Source organism: Tigriopus californicus, chromosome 12, assembly GCF_007210705.1.
Source record: "Tigriopus californicus strain San Diego chromosome 12, Tcal_SD_v2.1, whole genome shotgun sequence".
NCBI classification, from domain to species: Eukaryota; Metazoa; Arthropoda; class Copepoda; order Harpacticoida; family Harpacticidae; genus Tigriopus; species Tigriopus californicus.
The window spans coordinates 6,559,012-6,579,659 of record NC_081451.1 but is presented as its reverse complement, the minus strand read 5'-3'; the positions used below and the strand labels follow the sequence as shown (position 1 = coordinate 6,579,659).

The following is a 20,648-nucleotide window of genomic DNA, read 5'->3' as shown; positions in this document are numbered from 1 at the left end:
AATCGAGCTAAATTAATTAGGAGTTGTTCCCCTCTCCGATGAAGAAACTTGAAACCTCAATAGATCCCTAGCAACGTACAATATATCGAGTCTTGAGATAGTCATTTTTACAGTTCTTAATACTATTCTCCGCAAGCAAGCAATCCGGCAACACGAGCATAGTTCCAATTTCTCCCCTTTCCAATGGAACGCTCTGGTCTTTGGCAAGCAATCACTGCCTCATATCCTTGGCCTCATCTGCCAACAAATTGCTCGTAATTTGAGTCTGAAGCACCAGATTATGACGCTTGAATTGCCCATTTCTCTGAAAGCAAATACTCTCATGGATATGTTTTCTTATGTTGTTTCTCTATTTCTCTATTGAGGATCTCCGACCTAAAAGCAAGTACAAGGTACTCTAAACATGACTTGTATCTCGTTCATATAGTACTATCTGAAATAGTTTGAGGTCCACCCGCCCATCTCAAAGCTTATGTTTGTCCATCCAAGACTTATTTTCGGTCCTCAGGGATTCTTTGACGAGCTCGACCGCGTGTTTCGAGGTCCCCGGCGAGGCCATGACGCCATATCCACAATGGCCATAGTTATGGACCACCTGTAAAACATGAAATTGATTAGACAAGATATCACAGGGGAAGGAAAACCTGGACCGTTTGTGAAGGAGTCAATGAACCAAAGAGTACTTTTTGTCTGAACATATGAACTAAAGAATGAATACACTAGGACAGTCAGTATTTCCAATTGAAGGTACAGTTATTCAATGATTTGTCTTGTGGTGTACCGAAAGATCTTTCGGTTATAGATTCGGAAATCGACAACGGACAGTCGTGATCGAGATTGAATATTATTATTTCTATTTCCAAGAGTAATATTTCCCAAGGCTACATTCAAAAGAATCGGTTTTGTATTCCCGTTTATTCCCTGAAAATATCTTTTGAAATGGATCGAGATAAGGAAGGTCATAGCTTTAAGATTTTTTACAACCCGTGTTAAATCTATGCCTTGCGCAAAAGGAGAAATGCCTGATTTTGTATTGACAAAGAAAGTGGTCAAGAAAAAATCTTAATTGTGCTTTTACGCACCAAAAGCTCAAAAAGAAAATAATGAAAAAAATCTCCCTAAAGACTGAAAAATGTGTTTTAGAGTGCATCATGTGCTTCTATGAATTACCCGTGTAGACGTCACCAACAACAGGCTGGATTTTTGTTAATAAACAAACAACTATAACCAAGGGGAAGATTCTTCCTCCCCTTCCATTGGTTACCTACACTCTGAGCGTAAAGTCCTTGGCCCATCGAAGGAACAAGTCATTTCGGCTGATCGTGCGCTTCAAACTTAATATCAAAATTTGTATCTTCATAGACGTGGGAAAATCTAAGCAGCATTCAAACACTAATCTACCTGATAGTCCCTAGATCTTACTTCCAAAGAGTCTTTTGGGTAGTCTTGAGAATGAAAGCCAATGCATTGGATCAGACACAATAACGAAATCATGGGAAAAATCATGGTCGGTTATCGAAAAATATCCAATCTCTTTCTAAACTTAGACTTTTATCTTCATTCAGATCAATTGCGGAATAGAATGAAGATGATCAAATGAAGGGAATAGAAAATGGCTTGAAGTATTCTTTAATCATTGAATTGTCATCAAGGAGCAAGAAATTAACGGTCACACTGTAGACCGTTATTTCAAAATCACCTCATTTTATGTGTTCCCAAATATTACCATGGAAAATTTGGAGAAAGAATAATTCCTTTTGTGTTTTGAAGTGGTTTGAGAATAAGTCAAGGTGAAAATATTTTTGCTTTCAATTTAAAGCAAGGTCTTTGAACATATGACGTTTGAGATGTTTAGGAATGAAATATTGATTCTCTACCCAAAAATCTTCGTAGGATACCGTCTAATGAATCCAAATTCGCAATTAAGGCCATGCCCTTTGCTTCAATGATATTGTCAAGAAAAATAAAAATGTCCACCATTTTCTGTTCGTGGCTTTCTTTAGGTATTTGAGCTGACGACTGAATGAGAGACCCCAATATCCAATCAAAAAAATCTTTCTGTTAATCAGAAGACGTTCTTGAGAGACCGTAATGAATTGGCTCTTGAGCAATGTGTTTTTTCTTTGTCGACAATGCGGAATTAATGCTCTGGAACGTTATTTGATTGGACGTCAAGTTCGAGATTTTGATCAGTTCCCTGGTTTGTAAATGGACGTTACATATTTCATGTACTTCTTTTGCTGAGGAGCTTTTTTTAAACGGATTTTGAAGGCTTCAACCTGAAAGCTTGTTTTCAACAAACGCGGTTTTTTTCAAGAAATCTTACAGGTCTAGGCTTTCGTGGAGAAAGATTGGTGGCAGAAAAAAGAGATGTCCCCAAAATATGGGCTCTTTGAGCTGCAGTTGTCTCATGTTGACAGCACATATTTTTGAGAGGTCATTCGCGTGCTTTTTAATTCAAAAGAGGTACTAATAAAACAAACTAAAAGTCACAATATTAAACAAAAAATGTAAAAGCAACTAAGATAAGCCCAAAAAACATTTTTACATATGTACCATATTGGCATCAAAGTTGTTGCTGACTCTTGATATAGTCGTTAGAAACAGGCACTCATGAAGACCGTAAAACGCACCTGGTATCTACCTGTAGGCACATTTTAAAAGAAACGAGCTCATAAAGTTGCTACTAGCTAGTCGATTATTTAATGACGAATTCCTTTTTTTCGCAATTAATATCCATCACAGCTCTGAAATCTTGAAGCTCTAGATTCAATGACGTATTGTCCTTTTTCGTTCTTTCTGTGTCCCTTTCACTTCGTGTTGAACGAGTTATGCACTAAGCTGAATCGATTATAGCAAGTATATAGCTCTCATTAAACTTTTCGACTCGTAAAGACTAAAGACATATTAACAAAGAGAGTAGTTATGACTATCGAGTGGTAATTTTATGTTTCTTGAGAGTTGAATGAATATGTGACATTTCTTTTTTAACTTAGGGCCTCATACTTTTTCCCACAAAGAATATTTTTTTTTCTGTGCAAGAACAAAAACAATAAAAAAGATAAAGATGTGAAATAAGCTACTAAAATGACATCAAATATAGTTTTGAGAGATTTTGAAATATTTACAAGGCGCACTTTTACACCTCGTTTGAAAATGACAGGTTTCTTTTCTCTGAAACCTCGAAATGATCCAATAAACTTATCAATACATGCGATACCTACATCATTGAAGTGTCAGGAAGAGGAGGGAAATAACCGATGACTGTAGACTCGGACAAGAAAATGTTGCTTATATGTCGAGTAGAAATTTGAAAGGGGTAAATCAACCAGTTTTCTTCCCAATGACTCAACTCAGCTCTTTCGTTCATCCAAAGCATCAAACTTTTGCAATTTTTGCTTAACGTGAAAACAACATATCTCGTCGGAGTCTACACTGATAAGGCAATCATTTTCAAGTCATAGTATATTTAACAGCTATCTATTTCATATCAATGCCTGATTCCATTATTTTCTTAAAATTCAAATTTCAGGTGAAATTGTTTGGAAACCACGGTCTTTGGTTTGAACCTGCATAAACTATTTTACGAGGTTTTCTTTGCTAAAAAGCAATCATTTTTCTCATTAAAAAATTACCTTCTTCAGAAAATCACCCTATAAATGAGCTACAACTAAGAAAAAGCATTTTTGATTCTGCATTTCGATCTGGAAAAAAGCAAGTTGATCTCCTGTGGCCTTAAAAAAGCAAGCGAGACCTTCTTATAACAATATTTCCGTCTACAAAATGTTATTCTGCTTACCACATATGACTTAAAGGGTCATAAGCTTTTAATACCAACTAACTTCATCATTTTCGATACCTTTAAGCCATTGGAACGGGTTTCCAATTCGAGCCGGACCTCGTGTCGATGAGGTCGAAGACCCACTCTTTCAGAGACGACCTCAGCCTTTTCCAGACTCGGCACCATGAGGCACGCCCTTTTCAAAATGGTCTCGGTTTCCATGGGTTCGGCGTCCAGTGAGTAGTTGTTGAAGTTCCTGGTTCCACCCAAGGTCACGTAATCCACCCCTGTAAGGACAACGCCACTCACACATTTTCTGGGATTTTTCTGGCAGCCTTGATAAGTACCTGGGATAATGTAAGACTCGGCATCGCCATAGACAGCCATTTTCATCCAAGGAGCCTTCACTTTAACTACTTGGCCTCGAACAGGGACCATTTTCCGGTCTGGACACAAATATTTGGATCCGAGGCCGGTGCAATTGATAACTACATCGAACTCCCTGAAAGCAAAAGCATTGGTTTCTAATAAAGCTCTTGGTCGCAAGAGCTCCAATTTCTAATAATGAATGGCACCAGGTGTTATTGATATATTTATCCATCCTTAATGTCATCCTCTTCAGTCTGTTACACGTTAATCATCGACTCGGAGGGGAAATGAAAGAAACTGGACTATATACTTTTTCACGGAGTGAGTGCTTACTTAGTACATAAGAAGTCCTTATCGGGCGCAAATTTGGAATCATGGATTGGTGACGAACTTTTGAAGGCTTGACCGAAAGTAACCAAGCAGAGTCATTGAAGGTAAGTACCAGCTTTTTGTTCCGACATATTGCCATTCAAAAGAAACATGCTAGACTCCGAACGTACTATAAATTGAAATCATCAATTTCTATCAGTGCTTTTGGATCTGAGAACGAAACTTTTGGCTAAAAGAGTAGTCGTTCCATTACTAATAAAAGTAATGAATGATACAACTCCGTATTCAATTACTTCTGTTGATTCAAATTTGTCTGCTAAATGTTAAGAATCATCGAAGTGTTTCTTGGTATTGGTGTGATCAATCTGCAGAATGCCAACCAATGCTACATCACTTGATCACTCTTTGTTTTCTTAGGCCAGTTGTTGCTAAAAGACCTGAGGCCTGTTTTTAAAGTTGTTGCCTTGCAGTTAGGTATTCGGACGTTAACCGGTTTGAAAGTACACTCGGCAGAGTGGTTAGCAGATGCTCATTGTGGGCAACGTCCAAGCCTTAACTCAGTGGTACAAGTGTTTTTTTAAAACTCACCTCTGATCTGCAAAAAGTCAAATGCCGTTCAAACTCAATAGTATCGATTTGCAATCTGCCGTCCCAAGTACATTGATCACATGATGCATTAAATGAATGAGTTCCAAAACAAAAGCCTCCGTACGTTGCACGAAATATGGTTTAGGTTCTGCACTTCAGAGGGCGCTTTGTGAATCAGCCTCTACCAACTGAAGGGCCTATTGAACCGATTTCTATTTATTGAATTATAATGCGTTTGTGTTGTATGTGGCTAATTATTTCAAAATCTTATGTGCAACTAGTGACTTGGGTCACAAAATGTCCGGAAAAGAAATTGCTTTAATGGAACGTCAGGAGTAGTTCATTTTGCAATCTACCGTGCGTCTTCCCTTTTTCCCTTGGGCTGTCTGATGTTGCAAATAAGGGTCCTTATGGTTTGTGTCTCACTAGTCTTTTAGACATTGTGGGAAAGGCTGTAACTTGAGGCATGAACCAAATGTGTTTAAAGATGATGTGGCATTTGTGTGACGCCTTTGGCATATAAGTGCTGTCCCTCAAGAACACCCCTTCATTGGTAGGTGAGGCTGCTTCACAACGAGGCTCGTAATTTCACTTCATAATGGTAGTTTTCCACCATCGTTAGGCATATATTTCGAAGAGATGAGCAAAATATTGAAATCACTTGCAGAGCATTTTATATACGGTAAACTCGTCAAGACTCGAACATGGTAAAATCACTCGATTATCTAATCAAGATCTTTGAACGCACGAGAAATGACTCTGTAGAGTCCAAATCCTATGTACTTAACTTGTTGCTTTAGTTGTTTCTCATTATCTTACTTGAGTATTCTGTCCTCGAAGCTGTTGATTTGCCTGGAAATGAGTTTGCCCCCACGCTCAGTGAACCTTTGCATGGCCCAAGGCAAGAATCGGCTGTTATCGATAACCATCGTACGAAAGTAGTGGCCTTTGACCCACTTCCCCGGGGGCTGGAACACGTTGAGCTCTTGCTTGGAACACTCCCGAAATCCTGAGGCGCGTTGGCTCAAAAATGGAAATTGGAACATGGTCTTCTCATTTGAGGTCAAGATATAACAAGGCATCTGTAAAAGGTTTGGAAGTTGCCATTGTTTTGGGTTTTTTTTTTCGCCCCACTTGGAAGCAAATGGTTGTTTTTGCAGAGTTTTGGTCATTCTCATATATGAATTTCAAAGCATTTCTTTCAGGCTTTGCAATTCCTACTATACACGTCATCGCTGAAAATATGGCTGATTGGGAAAAAGTGAAGACCCATTTTCCTGGTTTGGTCAGTGCTTTTAAGGAGAAGCATCAATGTGAGTTGATGTTCATGTCACTTTTGACGAGGATCAGAACATTGACATCGATAAAGGAAGCTTCAGTGTCTCCGTTGCTTAAGAGGTTGAATGACTAGAGAACAAATCTTGCGTGGTTAAAACTCTGAACCTTCTGTGCAAGACCATTCTGCTTTTGGTCGTTTTCTTGACTTGCCTAGGGACCCTGGATGCAGAGAGCCGCGAGGTTGAGTATACGTCATCAAATTCGAGCGATATGATTGGCTGCCAATTGTCAACGAACATGGGCTTTGTTTGGAAACTTTCTCAAGAGGAAGTTAGTGACTTCCAAAAAGACCTAACATGTTTGTATTGCATAAAAAGGCAAAGCTTTGAATGGCTCATGACATATTTGATTCACCTTGGGTTCAATCAACTTTTTCTGCAGCATTAAAGTGTCTTTTGCCATTAGAATTGCATCAGTATGGTATTTCTCAATAAAATATAGTTACCACGCTGATTTCTCGCATGCTGCCAGTGTCAATTTGGCGCAAAGCGCTTCAAAAGACAGAGTACAACCATTTTAACAAAGTACATTGTTCAGTCTAAATGGGACTTGTTTCTTGAGAGACTCAGGAAGTTCACATGCCATCAGAAAGTATTTAGGAAGTAATAAAGCTATCCTTAATAAACTATAATCCCATACCCATGAATCAGCTTGTCTTTGACAAATTTCGCAGTGTCCTTGAAGAAAATATTCAATGGTGCTTGACATGACAGTACTCTTTCTTATACAGAGCATCGATTCAAAATCTGTTTTTTGGAACTTTTTAGTTCATCTAATCGTTTACTTTTTTGAAGTGGAGCCACTTGTCAAACCTCGCGCGTCTCTGAATCCAGGGTCTCTAGACTTGCCTAGCTCTTTAGAACCGGTTTAAATCAGTGTCAAAAGTAAAGTACTTGGTTTACTAATTGAATCTTTTGTCTGGAAGGGCAAGAGAGATTATTTAAACCTAGAATTGAATTAATATAAATCCCAAAGCCTTTTAGGTGGTGAGTAACGTTGGTTGATTAAGGACCCAGTTGTCATAGACTGTTTGCTTTAATTTGAATCCATTTCAATCCAGAATTTGTTATCAAAGTTCCAAGCAAATAAAGAAAAATAATTTGAACTAAACTGCCCTAGCTCTGGTTACCTCTATGATACCAGTCTGAGATTGATCCTCGTTGATCCTCAGTTTGGTATAGTAATCCCAGGAGAATGCGAGCCACTCATGTCGAAGTTCCTCGGTCGGGGCTTGAAATGTCGACCCAGGTCTAAAGATTCCGGCCGCCACATCACTGGTCGTATGTGGTGGAAAATCCTTGGCCATTAAAGTCACTTCGAGCTCAGGGATCTCCTGCTGAAGGATCAAGGCTGTGTTGAGGCCCGCCGAGCCGCATCCCAGGATCAAAACCCTCCGATTTGCAGACATGTTCTTGATATGATGATAACCCAATCCAGAGAGACCTGTTAAAGGTACATCTTTGCCCAATCGGACGGGCTAAACAAGACTAAGTAGAACTTGACCGAGTGGTTACGACGACTAAAAACTCGATCAAGCCTGTCAATGGTTGAAACCAGAATTTCTACTTGAACTTGAATGAGAAGTCATTTTTAAAGCGGGTTCACTAAAATTGAATTGTGGTTTATCTACTGCAAGTAAACGTTTGGACAAAGTTAAAAGAACAACTTTCATGGTTGATGTTGGATATCAGCTTAAGAGGGATGCGCTTTTGAAAACCAGGAAGAAGAATTTTTTTGTTTTATTGCTACTTATGTCAATAATTACTTATGTCAAGTCATCTTTGGTTTCGTTAGTGACATGTTAGCGCGGCGAAAAATAGTGTCAACTTGAAGTGCTGCATGCACTTAAAAAACGCAAAGATATTTCCATCATCAACGCTTAGCTGTAAGGAAGTCCGCTTAAAAATCATTAAAATTGAAACCTCTTCTTCTTAAGGAAAACTTTAAACTGGAACAATTACTAAGATTTCAAGATATCTTTATTTGAACGAACATGAGCAAATCGCATAACCAGACTTGCAAGAGGAGGATTTTAAATAATCATTTGGCCAAAGTGAGATGCACGGGTCTGGGCCCATGATTTCAAGTTTTTTTGCCTTCAGTTTATCGGCTACAGACCCATCCAGATATTGAAGCTTGTGCTCACAATTCTTTTTCGAATTACATGACACGCCATCGTTGTTGAACAGTCCAATGAAAATGGGATTTGAGTAGCCTAAAAATGAGAAGAGAATTAAATGAGCAACGCTTGCAAAGCTTGGAGAGTGGGCTTTTAGCATTGTGGTGTCACTTTCGTGCACGAATATTGATAACGGTACTTGAAACGTTAAACGTACAATGTATCGCCCCTGTCTCCCAAAAAGTCAAATTTCAATTGGAAAAGCTTGTATTCTAAACAATTCCACACTGAAAATAGATAGAACTTTAGATTTCAGGGCGAAAGCATTGTGACACTGTGACCGTAAAGTTTTGCCCCTTGGTAAAACTAGTAAGACTGATGAACAAACTGAGTAACTTATTTCAATTAGCCTCCAGTGCAATCCCCTTCAATTCAACAACCTCTTTTTCACTCACTCTGGTGTAGACGCAACAAAGGACTGAAAAATATTTAGCTCAATCACACAGACCATACTTCTTGAAGCTGCTTCTCAAGGTGTTCGGTGGAAGAGACCGGTCTCATCAAACTGACCCTCATTTTAAGGACGGTTCATAAATTCTCGATGGAATTAGTGTAAGGTTAGGTGAATCACTAGGCCTGTTTTTTCTAGAAGTGATGAACATTCGTTTCCAAACAGTTTTTGTGGCTTTTGACTGTTTGAGTTGGAGCACCATCTTGCATGAAAATTATGGTTGAAGTTGAGGGGGTGGGTGAGTTTTCTTTGGGTCAATGGGCCTGTGGTGAACTTCTTCTTCATGGTAGGCGGGCCTGTTTTAGACAAAATCTCATCCTGGTACATATTGTTGGACATTTACTTTGGTGTTTTGAGGAATAAAATGCAAATCAGACGCTCCGCAAGGGCCAAACGCTGCCCATCCCAGTATCTTTTGAGGGTGCCTCACCACTGGAGCAGACAAGACGTTTTGAGCCGGAAGGTGGTGGTACATTGATTTTGGAGGAGGGAATGATTGGAAAGGGCTCTCTTCTGACCACATTATTCAGTTCCAATTTTCTGAAGTCCAGTATTTTTTGTCTGTGACTAAGGTTAACTTGACCTTTATCATTGTTTCAGTAAGGAGGGGCTTTGTTTAAGGCTTATTGGCAGGGGCGCCCAAGTGGTGCTTCAAATGAACCCTCTGGGGCCCCTTACCCACCAATAAGCCTTTTTGGTTACCCTAGCTAACAGTTTTCAGGTGATCTGTAGCTTCTTTCCCGAGTTCAGGTTTAGTACAAGCTTGATCACTCCTATCACAACCTTGGGATGGTTGGATCAAAGTTTGTCTTGGAGGCTTTTATGAACCCCCCAGTGACGAGCCCACCAAAGTTTAATTGTTGGCAATGAGACCCCAAGATCTTAGAATTAGCTAATAGAGTCATTCCAACCTCAATCATGTCAACCAAACGTCCTCTGGCGTTTTTTGTGCCAGGCGGCAATTCATTTTTTCCCAAAGAAGTAATATTTTGTCATTATATACACCTTGGCCGTGACAGACACGGTAACGTGCCTTTGGTTACCTAAATAGCTACTTTATTTTCAGAAGCGAGAAACATAAAATCCCGCTAGACTTCAATGGCAATGGTGCGAGAACTTTGCGGTCACAATGTACAGTGTGAACGTTATCATCTTGTGGACCGCTTTCTTTGATGCCTTCAAATCTCATTGATAAAATCTAAATGCAGAACCAACCTTTCATTTTTCCAAAATCGGGAAACTTGTCGAAAACTGCTAGTGTTGCTCCCTTTCTTTGGCATGTTGAAATGTGTCCAAAAATTGAATCCAGACCATCCAAAAGGAAATATGCATCACCTCCTTTCTCATCGAATTCATGGTTGTTCTTCTTTGAAAACGGACATCTAACGTCTTTTGTTCCTATAATAAAACTCCAAATTGAAACTAGTCACAATTATTACTTGTAATATTTCGTTACCGTTCAAGGCAACAATTGATCTTGTCGTTGTGGTTGGGATGGTTGTATTTAACACAATTGTAGCACCCATTGTAGTTCTTGTTCTATTGGTCGTTACTGCAATAGACGTTGTGGCTGTGGTTATCGTGGCAGTTGCCGTTGTGGTAGTGGTAGTTGTTGTTGTGGTGACTGTTGTTGTGGTAGTTGTTGTGTGATTAGTGGTGGTGATTGTCGTTGTGGTTGCAGTAGTAGTTGTTGTCGTGGTGGTTGTTTTTGTGGTGGCTGTTGATGTGATAGTTGTTGTGTGAGTAGTGGTGGTGATTGTCGTTATGGTTGCAGTAGTAGTTGTGGTGGTGATGGTAGTTGTTGTTGTGGTGGCTGTTGTTGTGGTAGTTGTTGTGTGAGTAGTGGTGTTGATTGCCGTTGTGGTAGTCGTTTTTGCAGTAGTTTTTCTCATAGTATTGATGGTCGTCATTCGGCCAGTTGTGGTTGCTGCAGTGGTCGTTGTTGTAGTGATCATTGTGGCAGAGTCTGTTAGGGTAACAGTCATGGGGGTAGTAGTGGTCATTTTGACAGTGGCAGTTGTGGAGGTGGTTCGTATCGTCGCAGTAATGGTGGTTGGTATTGTTGTTGTTGTCTTAACAGTTGTGATGTTTGTAAAGTTAGTTGTCCTCGTTGCAGTTGTTATGATTGAGGTTTTTGTGCTGGAGGCAGTCGTGTTTGCAATGGTAGTTGTCATTGTTGTGTTAATTTTTATCGTGTTAGTGCTAATGGTTTTAATTCTTGGAGCAGAAGTTATTGCAGTGGTGATTGTTGTGGTCGGAGTTGATACTAGAACAGAATAGTGCCCTGCATTACAAGAGCATGACACAAAGTTCTGCACCCTATCTGGCAAATTCATGAACATTCAACTCGGTCTCAAAATAGTCCAGGCACAGTAAAACATCGAATAAAATGCATTTTAACGAAAAATCATACCTTTCATTAAGGGCTGGCTGAACATTTCCAATTACCCCTGTACATTTTTTTTCTGCATTTGTTGATTTCGATCCCCTTGTATAGATGTTAAATCAATGATGGCATATGAAAACCGGTCATGTCTCAAAATATGTATTAGCGAGGGGTTTGTTACCTTTTCTTCATATGACTTGTCAAACTCTTTCTGCCTAATGAATTTAGTAGGATTTTGATTTATGCCTCACGAAACCTCATCGATCCCATTTCCGACGATTTTTTTTCTCCTTTTTTTTCGGTGTCATTCATTTGCCAATTCATCTGCACAACTTGATGGAAAATTTCTTAAAAAAACTCGTCTCTTGAGCTGGAACTACAAGAAATGGCCCTTATTGATATTAAAATCACTGTAAAAGGGTAGGTAAGACGCTATTGCTTTCGCAGAATGCTATTTTCTGTACTTCTAGCAAAAGAGAGGTCTATTTTGTCAATTTTCCCTCATAGTTGTGAAGGCGGATGGGCATATGTACGATTCCGAACTAAAAAAAGTAAAAATTGTCGGAACGGGCTTCCACGCGGTTCCGTGAGCCGTAGTTCGAGACACTACGAAAGTCTTGAGAAAAGCGGAGTTTAACAAGTCAATACTGTTCGTAAAGAGTTTTTGAAGGAGCAGGATGAGGAGTTCCAAAAGGCTCTTCATTTTACAAATCAATGCATTGATTGGAGACGTAGGGATAGGGGTGGGGAAGATGTTGGAAAGATAGATACATTAGTAGAGGAAGGAAAAAAATGTTTAACAAGTTTGCTTCGCTTTGATACTTATGCGAGAACAATAACTGAAGTTATATGCATCATTCATTTCCAACAAACAGCAGACTTAAGATAAGCAACTTCAAACTTGGATTTCTGTCAAGAAGTCTCTCATGGGATTCAAAAAGTGGCTTTTAAATAGTGCCTGAACAATAACTTAACCTATTAGGGAGCCCTGATAGGCAAAGCTTTTTGTTCCAATGCGTTTGATTAAGATCTGGTACTATTGTGAATGAGTTGTTTTGGGATGGAAGTGAAGGTTCAAAATTCCCCCCCCCCCAGGACTTGAATGCCTTCATGGTGGCTTCGCCGGACATGGCGGCCCTTTTGACCTTCATGGCCATGATGAGGGTATCCACCTTTGGGTGGAAGACTCTGAGGGCCTTTTCCTCAATGTGAAGATATACAATGGATTCAGGTTCGGGGATGAGGGGACCAAAATGCAGCTGGCTCTTGATCCTGATCAGTGGAAGTCGTAATCCTTTGGGTTTGTTTTTATTTTGGGCAATCACTGAAGTTGCCAGTGGCATTATTTGCGTTCAATACCCTGTAAATGGGACTCCTCGGGATGCTGAAGTTAGTTGCGACAGTCCTGACGCTGTCACCAGCGTCATTCCGCAAGATCATTTTTTCGCGGATTTTTTCCATCGTTGTTTTCAAACAAAAAAGAAGGCAAAACTAGAATCAGCCGTCGAAACTAAAGATTAAGTTAGATATGCCAAGAAACCCCTCCAATTATTATTTTTTAATATCTGTCTTAATCACTAAGCCAGAAGGTTTTAAAGACGTGTGCGAGGTTATATGGCACACCCGGTCAATACTGAATAATATGCCGAATGGTATTGGATAGTAGATCACCTTTGTTGAAATCATACCCAAAGACGGAACGAACAAGGACTTTCTTGCAACTGCATTCTTCTGCGTCATTCAATTGAAGGTGATTTATCTCTCTCAAATTGGCCACAAGAATGTGACCGGTTTTAACCTCACGGATAAGACCACAGCCTTTCCCTGGTTTCCAACGATTATGAAAACCATGTGCAAGATCGACGAGCACTAGAACTTTGAGCACTAAACCGGCTTTTCCCACTTCCATAATTCAAGTGGTTATGTTCCCAGAGGTTCTTGTCGTTTTTTAAATACTCAAGTTGAGTATGCTGGACCAGTTAATGGGTTGATTAATCTTTCATGCAAACCGTCTCTCGTTGGTTATTACTCATTTGATTCAGATCAATTCTAAATTATGGTCCCCCGGAAAGAGCCATAGATCTTTTGAAATATGATATCTTCAGGCTGATACTTGCAATAGCTTCTGATTTTCCTTCCAAATGGTTTGTAGTGATCACTAGGGACGGTCAAAATGTGCAAAATGCAGAGCCTTTTAGAGACAGAAAGGTGCAAAAAACAATCCTAAAAGTGCAAAAACTAGGAATTTTTCTTCCTCACTTAGACAAGCTAGTTACTTAGAAAGTTTTGATTTCAACAAAAACAACAATTTTCGACCAACTATGCAAAAAAGTGCAAAATAAAAGTGAAAAGGTGCAAATAAAGGTGCAAAGTGCAAATGTGTAAGAATGTAATCTTTAGTGACAAAAAAGTAGTCTTAAGAATTTGCCCATCACACGCAGGTTCATAAGCTTGAAGTTTGATCTCGTTGCTTTGCTTGCAATTTGAAACTGCAGTAACCTATGGCAATATATAAAAAACTTATGCCTAGCCTTTGGAGGAATAAAGAATTGCAGAAAGCATTTGAATTGATGATGAGCCTTCTTTACTTGGGGTCATCAAACGTGTAGCTTCTACAGTACAATAACTTTTGATTAAAAATTAGAAAGTGGACAATCTTTTGCTTCCCTTTAATATTCATAGGGAACACATAGGCCTAGCTCAATGTAGGCCTTATTGATTAGGTTGCATCTGTCAAGTTAGACTTGGACAAATTTTTAAGTAGCATTCCAGATCAACTCTACATTCAAGGACTAGCTTGGTCTGCCAACTCAAAACTTGCTGGTGGGCCAAATTTATCATATAAAGATGGAAAGGTAATAAATAGACGAATTACAACCTTCCATTTTAATAGTAATGGAAATTAAATTACCTGTAGCGATTAGAAAAGCGCATGAAATAATAAACCAAGAAGCAAAATGGTTTTACGTTGAACAATGGCCAACAAGGTAAATTATTATTTTGTTGATGCTTGGCAAGTTTCAGGCTGTTTCATTTTTGAAGAAAAGGGAACACGTGTAAACGCGTTTCAAAAAAAGGAGACAAATCCGATCGATGAAACTTTGGCATTTGAATAAAGGAAACTATGATGATGCACAAAGCCCTTTTACTCAACGAAAATTGGTTTGCATTCTGACCGTTGTAGCAAACTTTAGTGGATATTTTGAGTTAGCCTTTTGCAAAAAATGTCTAAACAACTTGCATCATTGTTCTAGCAATGAACTAATGTCCCAAGTTAATGGCTTTTAGACATTTGTTGCAGTTCAAGCTAGCTCTTCTCGGGGTCTGGATTCACAACACTAAATACGCCATAATTTGTTGCCAAGGTGGCAGTTCACATTTCTATATCTCAGTCTATCACCACACTAATTTGCACAAAAAGCTATTTTCATCTAATTTTGTGTTCAATGAAGTATTCAGTGCTTGCTTTCCAATATTGTCAAATTTTATGAGCTGGAACAACGCAAAAACGGTGAGAATCCTTGATCATAGAAAACATCTTTATAATGATTGTTCTGGATTGTGCCAACACATAAAAATGATAACTGAAACTAGGTCACGCCTAAGAAACCATTCGAATATGAAAGAAAATGATGTAGAAATTGTAACTTTTGCTCATTATATCAAAGGAAAAACGACCAATAAAAACTAATCATCCAAAATCGAGCCTTGCATAAAAACCATGTGGTGTGTGCATTTCAATATATATCTGTTAAATATCTATTGCTTCTTCTTTTTTTAAAGGTATTTTGCCAATTTTTTTTTCATGATTTGCACTCCAACAGGGTGTTGTTACTCAGCCTTGTTTTTGATTCGTCAATCACCAAGGGGTCCTAGTTTCTACTCGAGACATGTTGAAACAAAAAGCTTAGGCACAGCAGGCAAAAGTTCCCATTCGTGATAAATTGGAACACTTACAAGCTCTACTTCAAGCACTCGTCGGAACCCGCCAGGATGACAAAAAGGCAACAACCCTCCCGTGGCAGGAATATAAGGGGTCAATTAGACGATTTTTTAAAACTCGTTTCAGAACACAGAAAGAAGATGTTAACCGAGCTACATACCATTTAAAAAAAAACGAAGCATGCAAAGACCAGCTAAACAACTCCATAAATCGCTTGCGAATGTTTTATGGGCCCCGTTTTGATCATTGCATTTTTGGTTGCAATTTAGGTTTGATAAGAAATGTGGACGATTTGAATAGGATCTACTTTCATTGTCTACGTATATAGAGCGAGTGTTTCAACCGTATTTTCAAATTTTCTTAAGAATTGTTTTGAAACTAGACTTTTTATGTTCTCTTACCATACTGCGTTTGTACTTAGAAATGTGAAGAAAGTTGTCTGCATTTGTAGTTTTAGCAGCCGATCATATTTCAAATTAGCATCAGAGAGTTGCTAAAAACGCAAGAGTTTGACGAGATAGATTTTTCTACAGCATATAAAAAACCACACAGAAAACTGTTGGAACTAAACGATGTTTTGTCCTGAATAACGATGTACCGGTATATCTACATAGACCTGATTTTAAATTCTGTGCGTGAAAACGTGTCATTTACATGAGAATGTAATTGCAATTAAAAGTTGATAAAGCTGAATTACATTGATCCAAATGTAAATAATTACAATTACAATTTCTCTAAGGTCAAATGTATTTAGTTACAATTACACTTTCATGAAAATGCAGTTGCAATTACAATTAAATTAATATGAGAGGCACTTTAGATGATCCCATCAACGTTTTCGATGCCTTTCATTTGGATTCAGCAAGCAGGATTTTTGATGGGCTCAGCCATTTCACTTTCCTTCATGATGTTTATATTTTATAAAGTAACTTTCAATGCTTGACTTTTTTGTAGACAACACCTAGCAGTTAAAACTAGATTGATAATGAGTTGGTTGAAAAAAAAAAGGATCAGCTCTCACTCTCATTTTAGTTGAGTGTAACAATTCAGTACGCGTGTTGTATATACTACTCTGTAGTCCCAGCCTGCCAGATCTTCCCTACTTGTTTGCTCACTTGCATCAAAAATTGCATAAACGTTTGCAATAAATCGTGCTCCCAGACTGTTATTCAGCCTTCTGCCTTCAGACCTGTATGGCGACCATTTACAACAGTAAAGGCCCTCATTTATCCCAGCCTCAGTTTTTTGTACCCCTTTGCGCCCAAGCGCCAGCTTTCGGATGCGTAGTGATGTTTCAAACGTGAAAATAACACCACTTTTTTCACCAATATTTGAACATTTGTTTCAAAAAAAGCGGAAATTTGATCTGTCTGATCGTTTGTAGCACTATCCTTCTTCATATAACACCTGTGCTAATTAGAAAACTATTGCAATTAACTTATGCCACAGCCTACCCTCTACACATCACTACGTTAGACACAAGGGGGCGCTGGGGAGCCAACAACAACCTCCATGAGCTTATCTTATTGACCCCGTCCTCTCCTTCAAAACTCATTTGGTTCAGTGTTTGTGCAAAATGCTTGATCAGCCCTATGTTTAGGGACTTCTTGAACCAAGTCGTTGGTACACCAAGTATTTCAATATTGTTCTTGGCCATATCTTGTTAGGTCTTGCTTTTATACATTCAGAGAAGAAAGTTTTTACATTAAATGACATTTTTTGTATCGGTTACAAAATTCGTGAATTTTTAAGCCACATAAAACCTTTGCAATGTGGGCTAACTGTCCTAATGACATTAAAATATTACAAAAAAGCTCATACTCTATCATCAAAATGTGAAAGAGATATGTATGAATTGGTCAAAAATGACATTATAGGTGACTCATTATGCTCAAAAACGGCAAAAAAGGTTATTTGATGCGAATCACCCGTAAATCCTTTAAGTTACTTTGTCCTCGCTCAAAATGGAAACAAAAACACTCATTGGCCCTGGGAGGTACAAAAGGATAGGCTGTGTTGTACGTATTAAAGGAAGCCTTTGCCGTTTGATCCTCTTCCAAGAACAGCTTATGCTTGAAAAGAAATGAAGAAGTCGGCGAAGTCTTCATAACCCCGAACTTTCATTTAGCATCATATATTTGTGCGTAACTCAGTATTTGACGTGTAAAGGTGGCTTTTCAGACATGCCTAGATCATTGCTTGTACAGTAAGTGACTATTAAAACATGGTGTCAATTCTACATGGAAAGTTTGAACAGCGCATTTCAATTCATTTTCCATATTCATCAATGGTTATACCGGGTCATTTAGCAAAACGACCCTCCTCAATGTGTCACCCGTGGCTGCCATAGTAGCGGTTGGATTGCATTGTTCTTGGGCTCCCTAAATTCCCCCTGTGTCTGCTACGTTGCCTGTTGTGCAAAAATTTGAAAAAGAATGAGCTTGAGACCAATTGCAAGACTTTTTTTTGCTTAATAACGCCTTGGTTTTTAATGATACAACGTGTACTTTCCTCCTGAACGTCATTAAGGGGAACAAGACAGGTCCTTGAGCAGGATGTTCCCCGAGTCATTGCCAGGTCGACTGAAGAGAGAGACCATCACATAGTCTTCAGAACCCAACACCCCAGCAGTGTGATGGTCTTCGGCCTTGTATCCTTTGATGGCAAGGAGATGCCCGTCGCTTTCTTCGAGCCCATGTACCGGTCAAACACTGACGGCTAATAACGGTAGAAGCTACCACAATTCGTCTCCTGGTGTCGGAACTAGGTTGTGGAGCGATTTCGGAAAAAGACCTTCTTGCTGGTCAAGAAAAGGACTACGGTCTTGTTTCTCTTGATAACTTCAAGAGAAATGTGCGTGCTGTATCAGTAAAAAGTTATACGTTATTAAGTTAAGACGAAAAATCTTGCAATTTATCTCAAGTCATTTTGGGAAAAATGTGCTTGAGACCATTTGGAAGGCTTTTAGATTTTGCTTTATAAGTTGTTGGTTTTTAATGATACAGCAAATTGTTACACAACAGGCAACGCAACAGTGGTAGGGAAATTAAAGTCAAACGGACTTTCAGAGTCCGATTTTGGTACTTTAGTTTTAGTACAAAAACGTGGCATTACGTTGGTTGGATGGATGGTTTTGATGCACAACCTGACAGTTTTCATGAAGCCCCACCTTTGTTACTTTCAATCTCAGACGACCAAGCCAAACCAGCCACAGGCTAAAGAAACCGAGGGGTCAATAACTTGTTCCATGATTATGGACAGATATTTTGTTTAAAGCTGAAGATGGCATATTCAGTTTCGTACATGTGTACATACACAAAAGCCATACAATAAAGCCCTGTGGACTTATGAAAAGGGCTTTGTTCACCTTGTTCCTAAGGCAAAGGTGCTTGTCACATTTTACACGCGTAGATTGCTATGGTGCGCTGATCTCACTTTTGTGCTCTTCTTGATACAGAGCCCTACTCAATCCATTCCTATGTAATCAAAAACGAGACGCATGTAAGGCAAGGGTAAAAAAGTCCGTCATCATCAGTGATGATTCCGTAAGGCAATGCTCCAAAATAAGAATCACGCAACTAAAGTACCAAAATCGGAGTCTGAAAATCCGTTTGAGGATTAAAGGACATCAAAAACATTTCAATCCGAACACTTATATGGAAGCCAGGAGGGACGCATTTAGGAGGGCCGTCTTGCTCTATGACTTAATTGTTTTCAAGTGCTTTCATCATGAGTATTTTCAGAGGTTTGGAAGTTAATAGAAGTAAAAATAAGGACAAACAAATACTTAGCTTGATTTCATAACGAATCTGAACTTTTAAACGTTTTTTTCTGAGAAAAGTCCAAAACTAAAATCTAAAGTTTTTACTAAATCTAACTTCATCGTGTACTAGTTATGGGTGTTTCAAAGGCTTTGGGATATTTGGCCACTTGCAAAAGCAGGCGTTGAATCGCAAGTTGTTAATTACGACGGCAACTTCTTGAATAAAGATTAATAGAAAAGAGATGTTTTTTTTGTGTATCGTTTTTAGACCTGCGCATGAAAACATTCGTGCGTATGATTGCAAGTGTTCATTTAACTATGTGGAACTCCACTAGTAGTGGACTATTAGGACTAGCACTCGAAACTGTTTAACAATTGGTTTTCAGGTTTGAACTTTTTTTTCGATGTCAACTCATAATTTTGGTTTACAATTTTTTCACTCTTTTAGCATTTTTTCTACTTTTTCGGCGAGGCTCCTTATCTGCTTCATTCCTAACTTGTTCCTTGTTTGGGACCTTTCCATCGTATTTCTATGCAGCATGGTCAGATGAAGGCTATACTACTCAGCCAGAATCTTTTAGCAGTTTCATTTTGGTTTGGGGTTTCACTGTCTTTACTAACCGCTACAAAGGATTTAAGCCCCAGTATAATTTAAGATTACGATTTGTCTAGTTGTTGCCATTTGAACTTTATCCAATATTTGGTCGACCAAAAATTTTGAATATCAAACTCACGTCCATTTTTTGGTTTGAGAAAGTCTGCAAAAAAAGCTTGCTGTTGAGCTGCGTCTGCTGTCATGGGTTTAATCCAACACAAAATGATTTTGCGAACAAAAGCACCCTCAGTAGCAAAAAACAGCAGGCTCCAGAAGAGAATCAATTGTTTACCACGACATCTGTATCAATTGAAAACGTGTCCCAATGTCGAACGTTGCAAGAAAAAATGTTAATTTCTTTTAAGCTTAATGGATTACTTAGTGCTTACTTGGGTGGCTAGATTTTGAAACACATATAAACGTAACAAAGAGGTTAAAGGGGGCTAAAACGACCATGGACTAGTTTTTGGTGGCCTGTTCTAGTTGTACAGTTTAGTGGAATGTTTATAAGCAAAATTTGGCACATAATTTCCAGATATGGGGACGTTTAGACACACTCTGGCAGGTTAGTTTGTTTGTTTTTTGGTACCAGTGTCAGCGATGCAAGTTTGGGGCTTCAAACAAGCTTTTGAGAAGCTAACCCTTCTTTCCCATTGCTATATGAGGAAAGGCCAGCTTCGTTAAAACAGGTGTGAAACGCCAATTTTGCATCACTGACATAGGGGATGTCAAGTAAAGGAAATGCAAGGAAAAATGTGGTCCGGTACCCTGATTTTGGGCATTTTGGGGAGAGAGAACTAAGACAAACATCACAGTCAACTCGCACCATTCGCCCATTGAATTTTCAATAATCGGGTGATTTTGAGCGAGTTGTGTTATACAACCCTACTAAATGAGCATATTTGGTGTTAATCAGTGAACGCAC

At 38.9% G+C, this 20,648-nt stretch overlaps 2 protein-coding genes across 2 annotated transcripts; both read right to left on the bottom strand.

The window, feature by feature from the left end:
- Positions 1-327: 327 nt before the first annotated feature.
- LOC131891995 (D-aspartate oxidase-like) lies at positions 328-7,916 on the bottom strand. Its single transcript, XM_059241707.1, has 5 exons — positions 7,536-7,916; positions 5,888-6,150; positions 4,129-4,283; positions 3,860-4,068; positions 328-595 (listed from the first exon to the last, which is right to left on the bottom strand). The coding sequence occupies exons 1-5, from the start codon at positions 7,812-7,814 to the stop codon at positions 464-466; spliced, it is 1,038 nt and encodes a 345-aa protein (XP_059097690.1). The 5' UTR covers positions 7,815-7,916; the 3' UTR covers positions 328-463.
- Positions 7,917-8,215: 299 nt separating this feature from the next.
- LOC131891994 (integumentary mucin C.1-like) lies at positions 8,216-11,943 on the bottom strand. Its single transcript, XM_059241706.1, has 3 exons — positions 10,493-11,943; positions 10,252-10,434; positions 8,216-8,621 (listed from the first exon to the last, which is right to left on the bottom strand). Exons 1-3 carry the CDS (start codon positions 11,376-11,378, stop codon positions 8,386-8,388), a joined length of 1,305 nt encoding a protein of 434 aa, XP_059097689.1. The 5' UTR covers positions 11,379-11,943; the 3' UTR covers positions 8,216-8,385.
- Between the last annotated feature and the right edge of the window lie 8,705 nt (positions 11,944-20,648).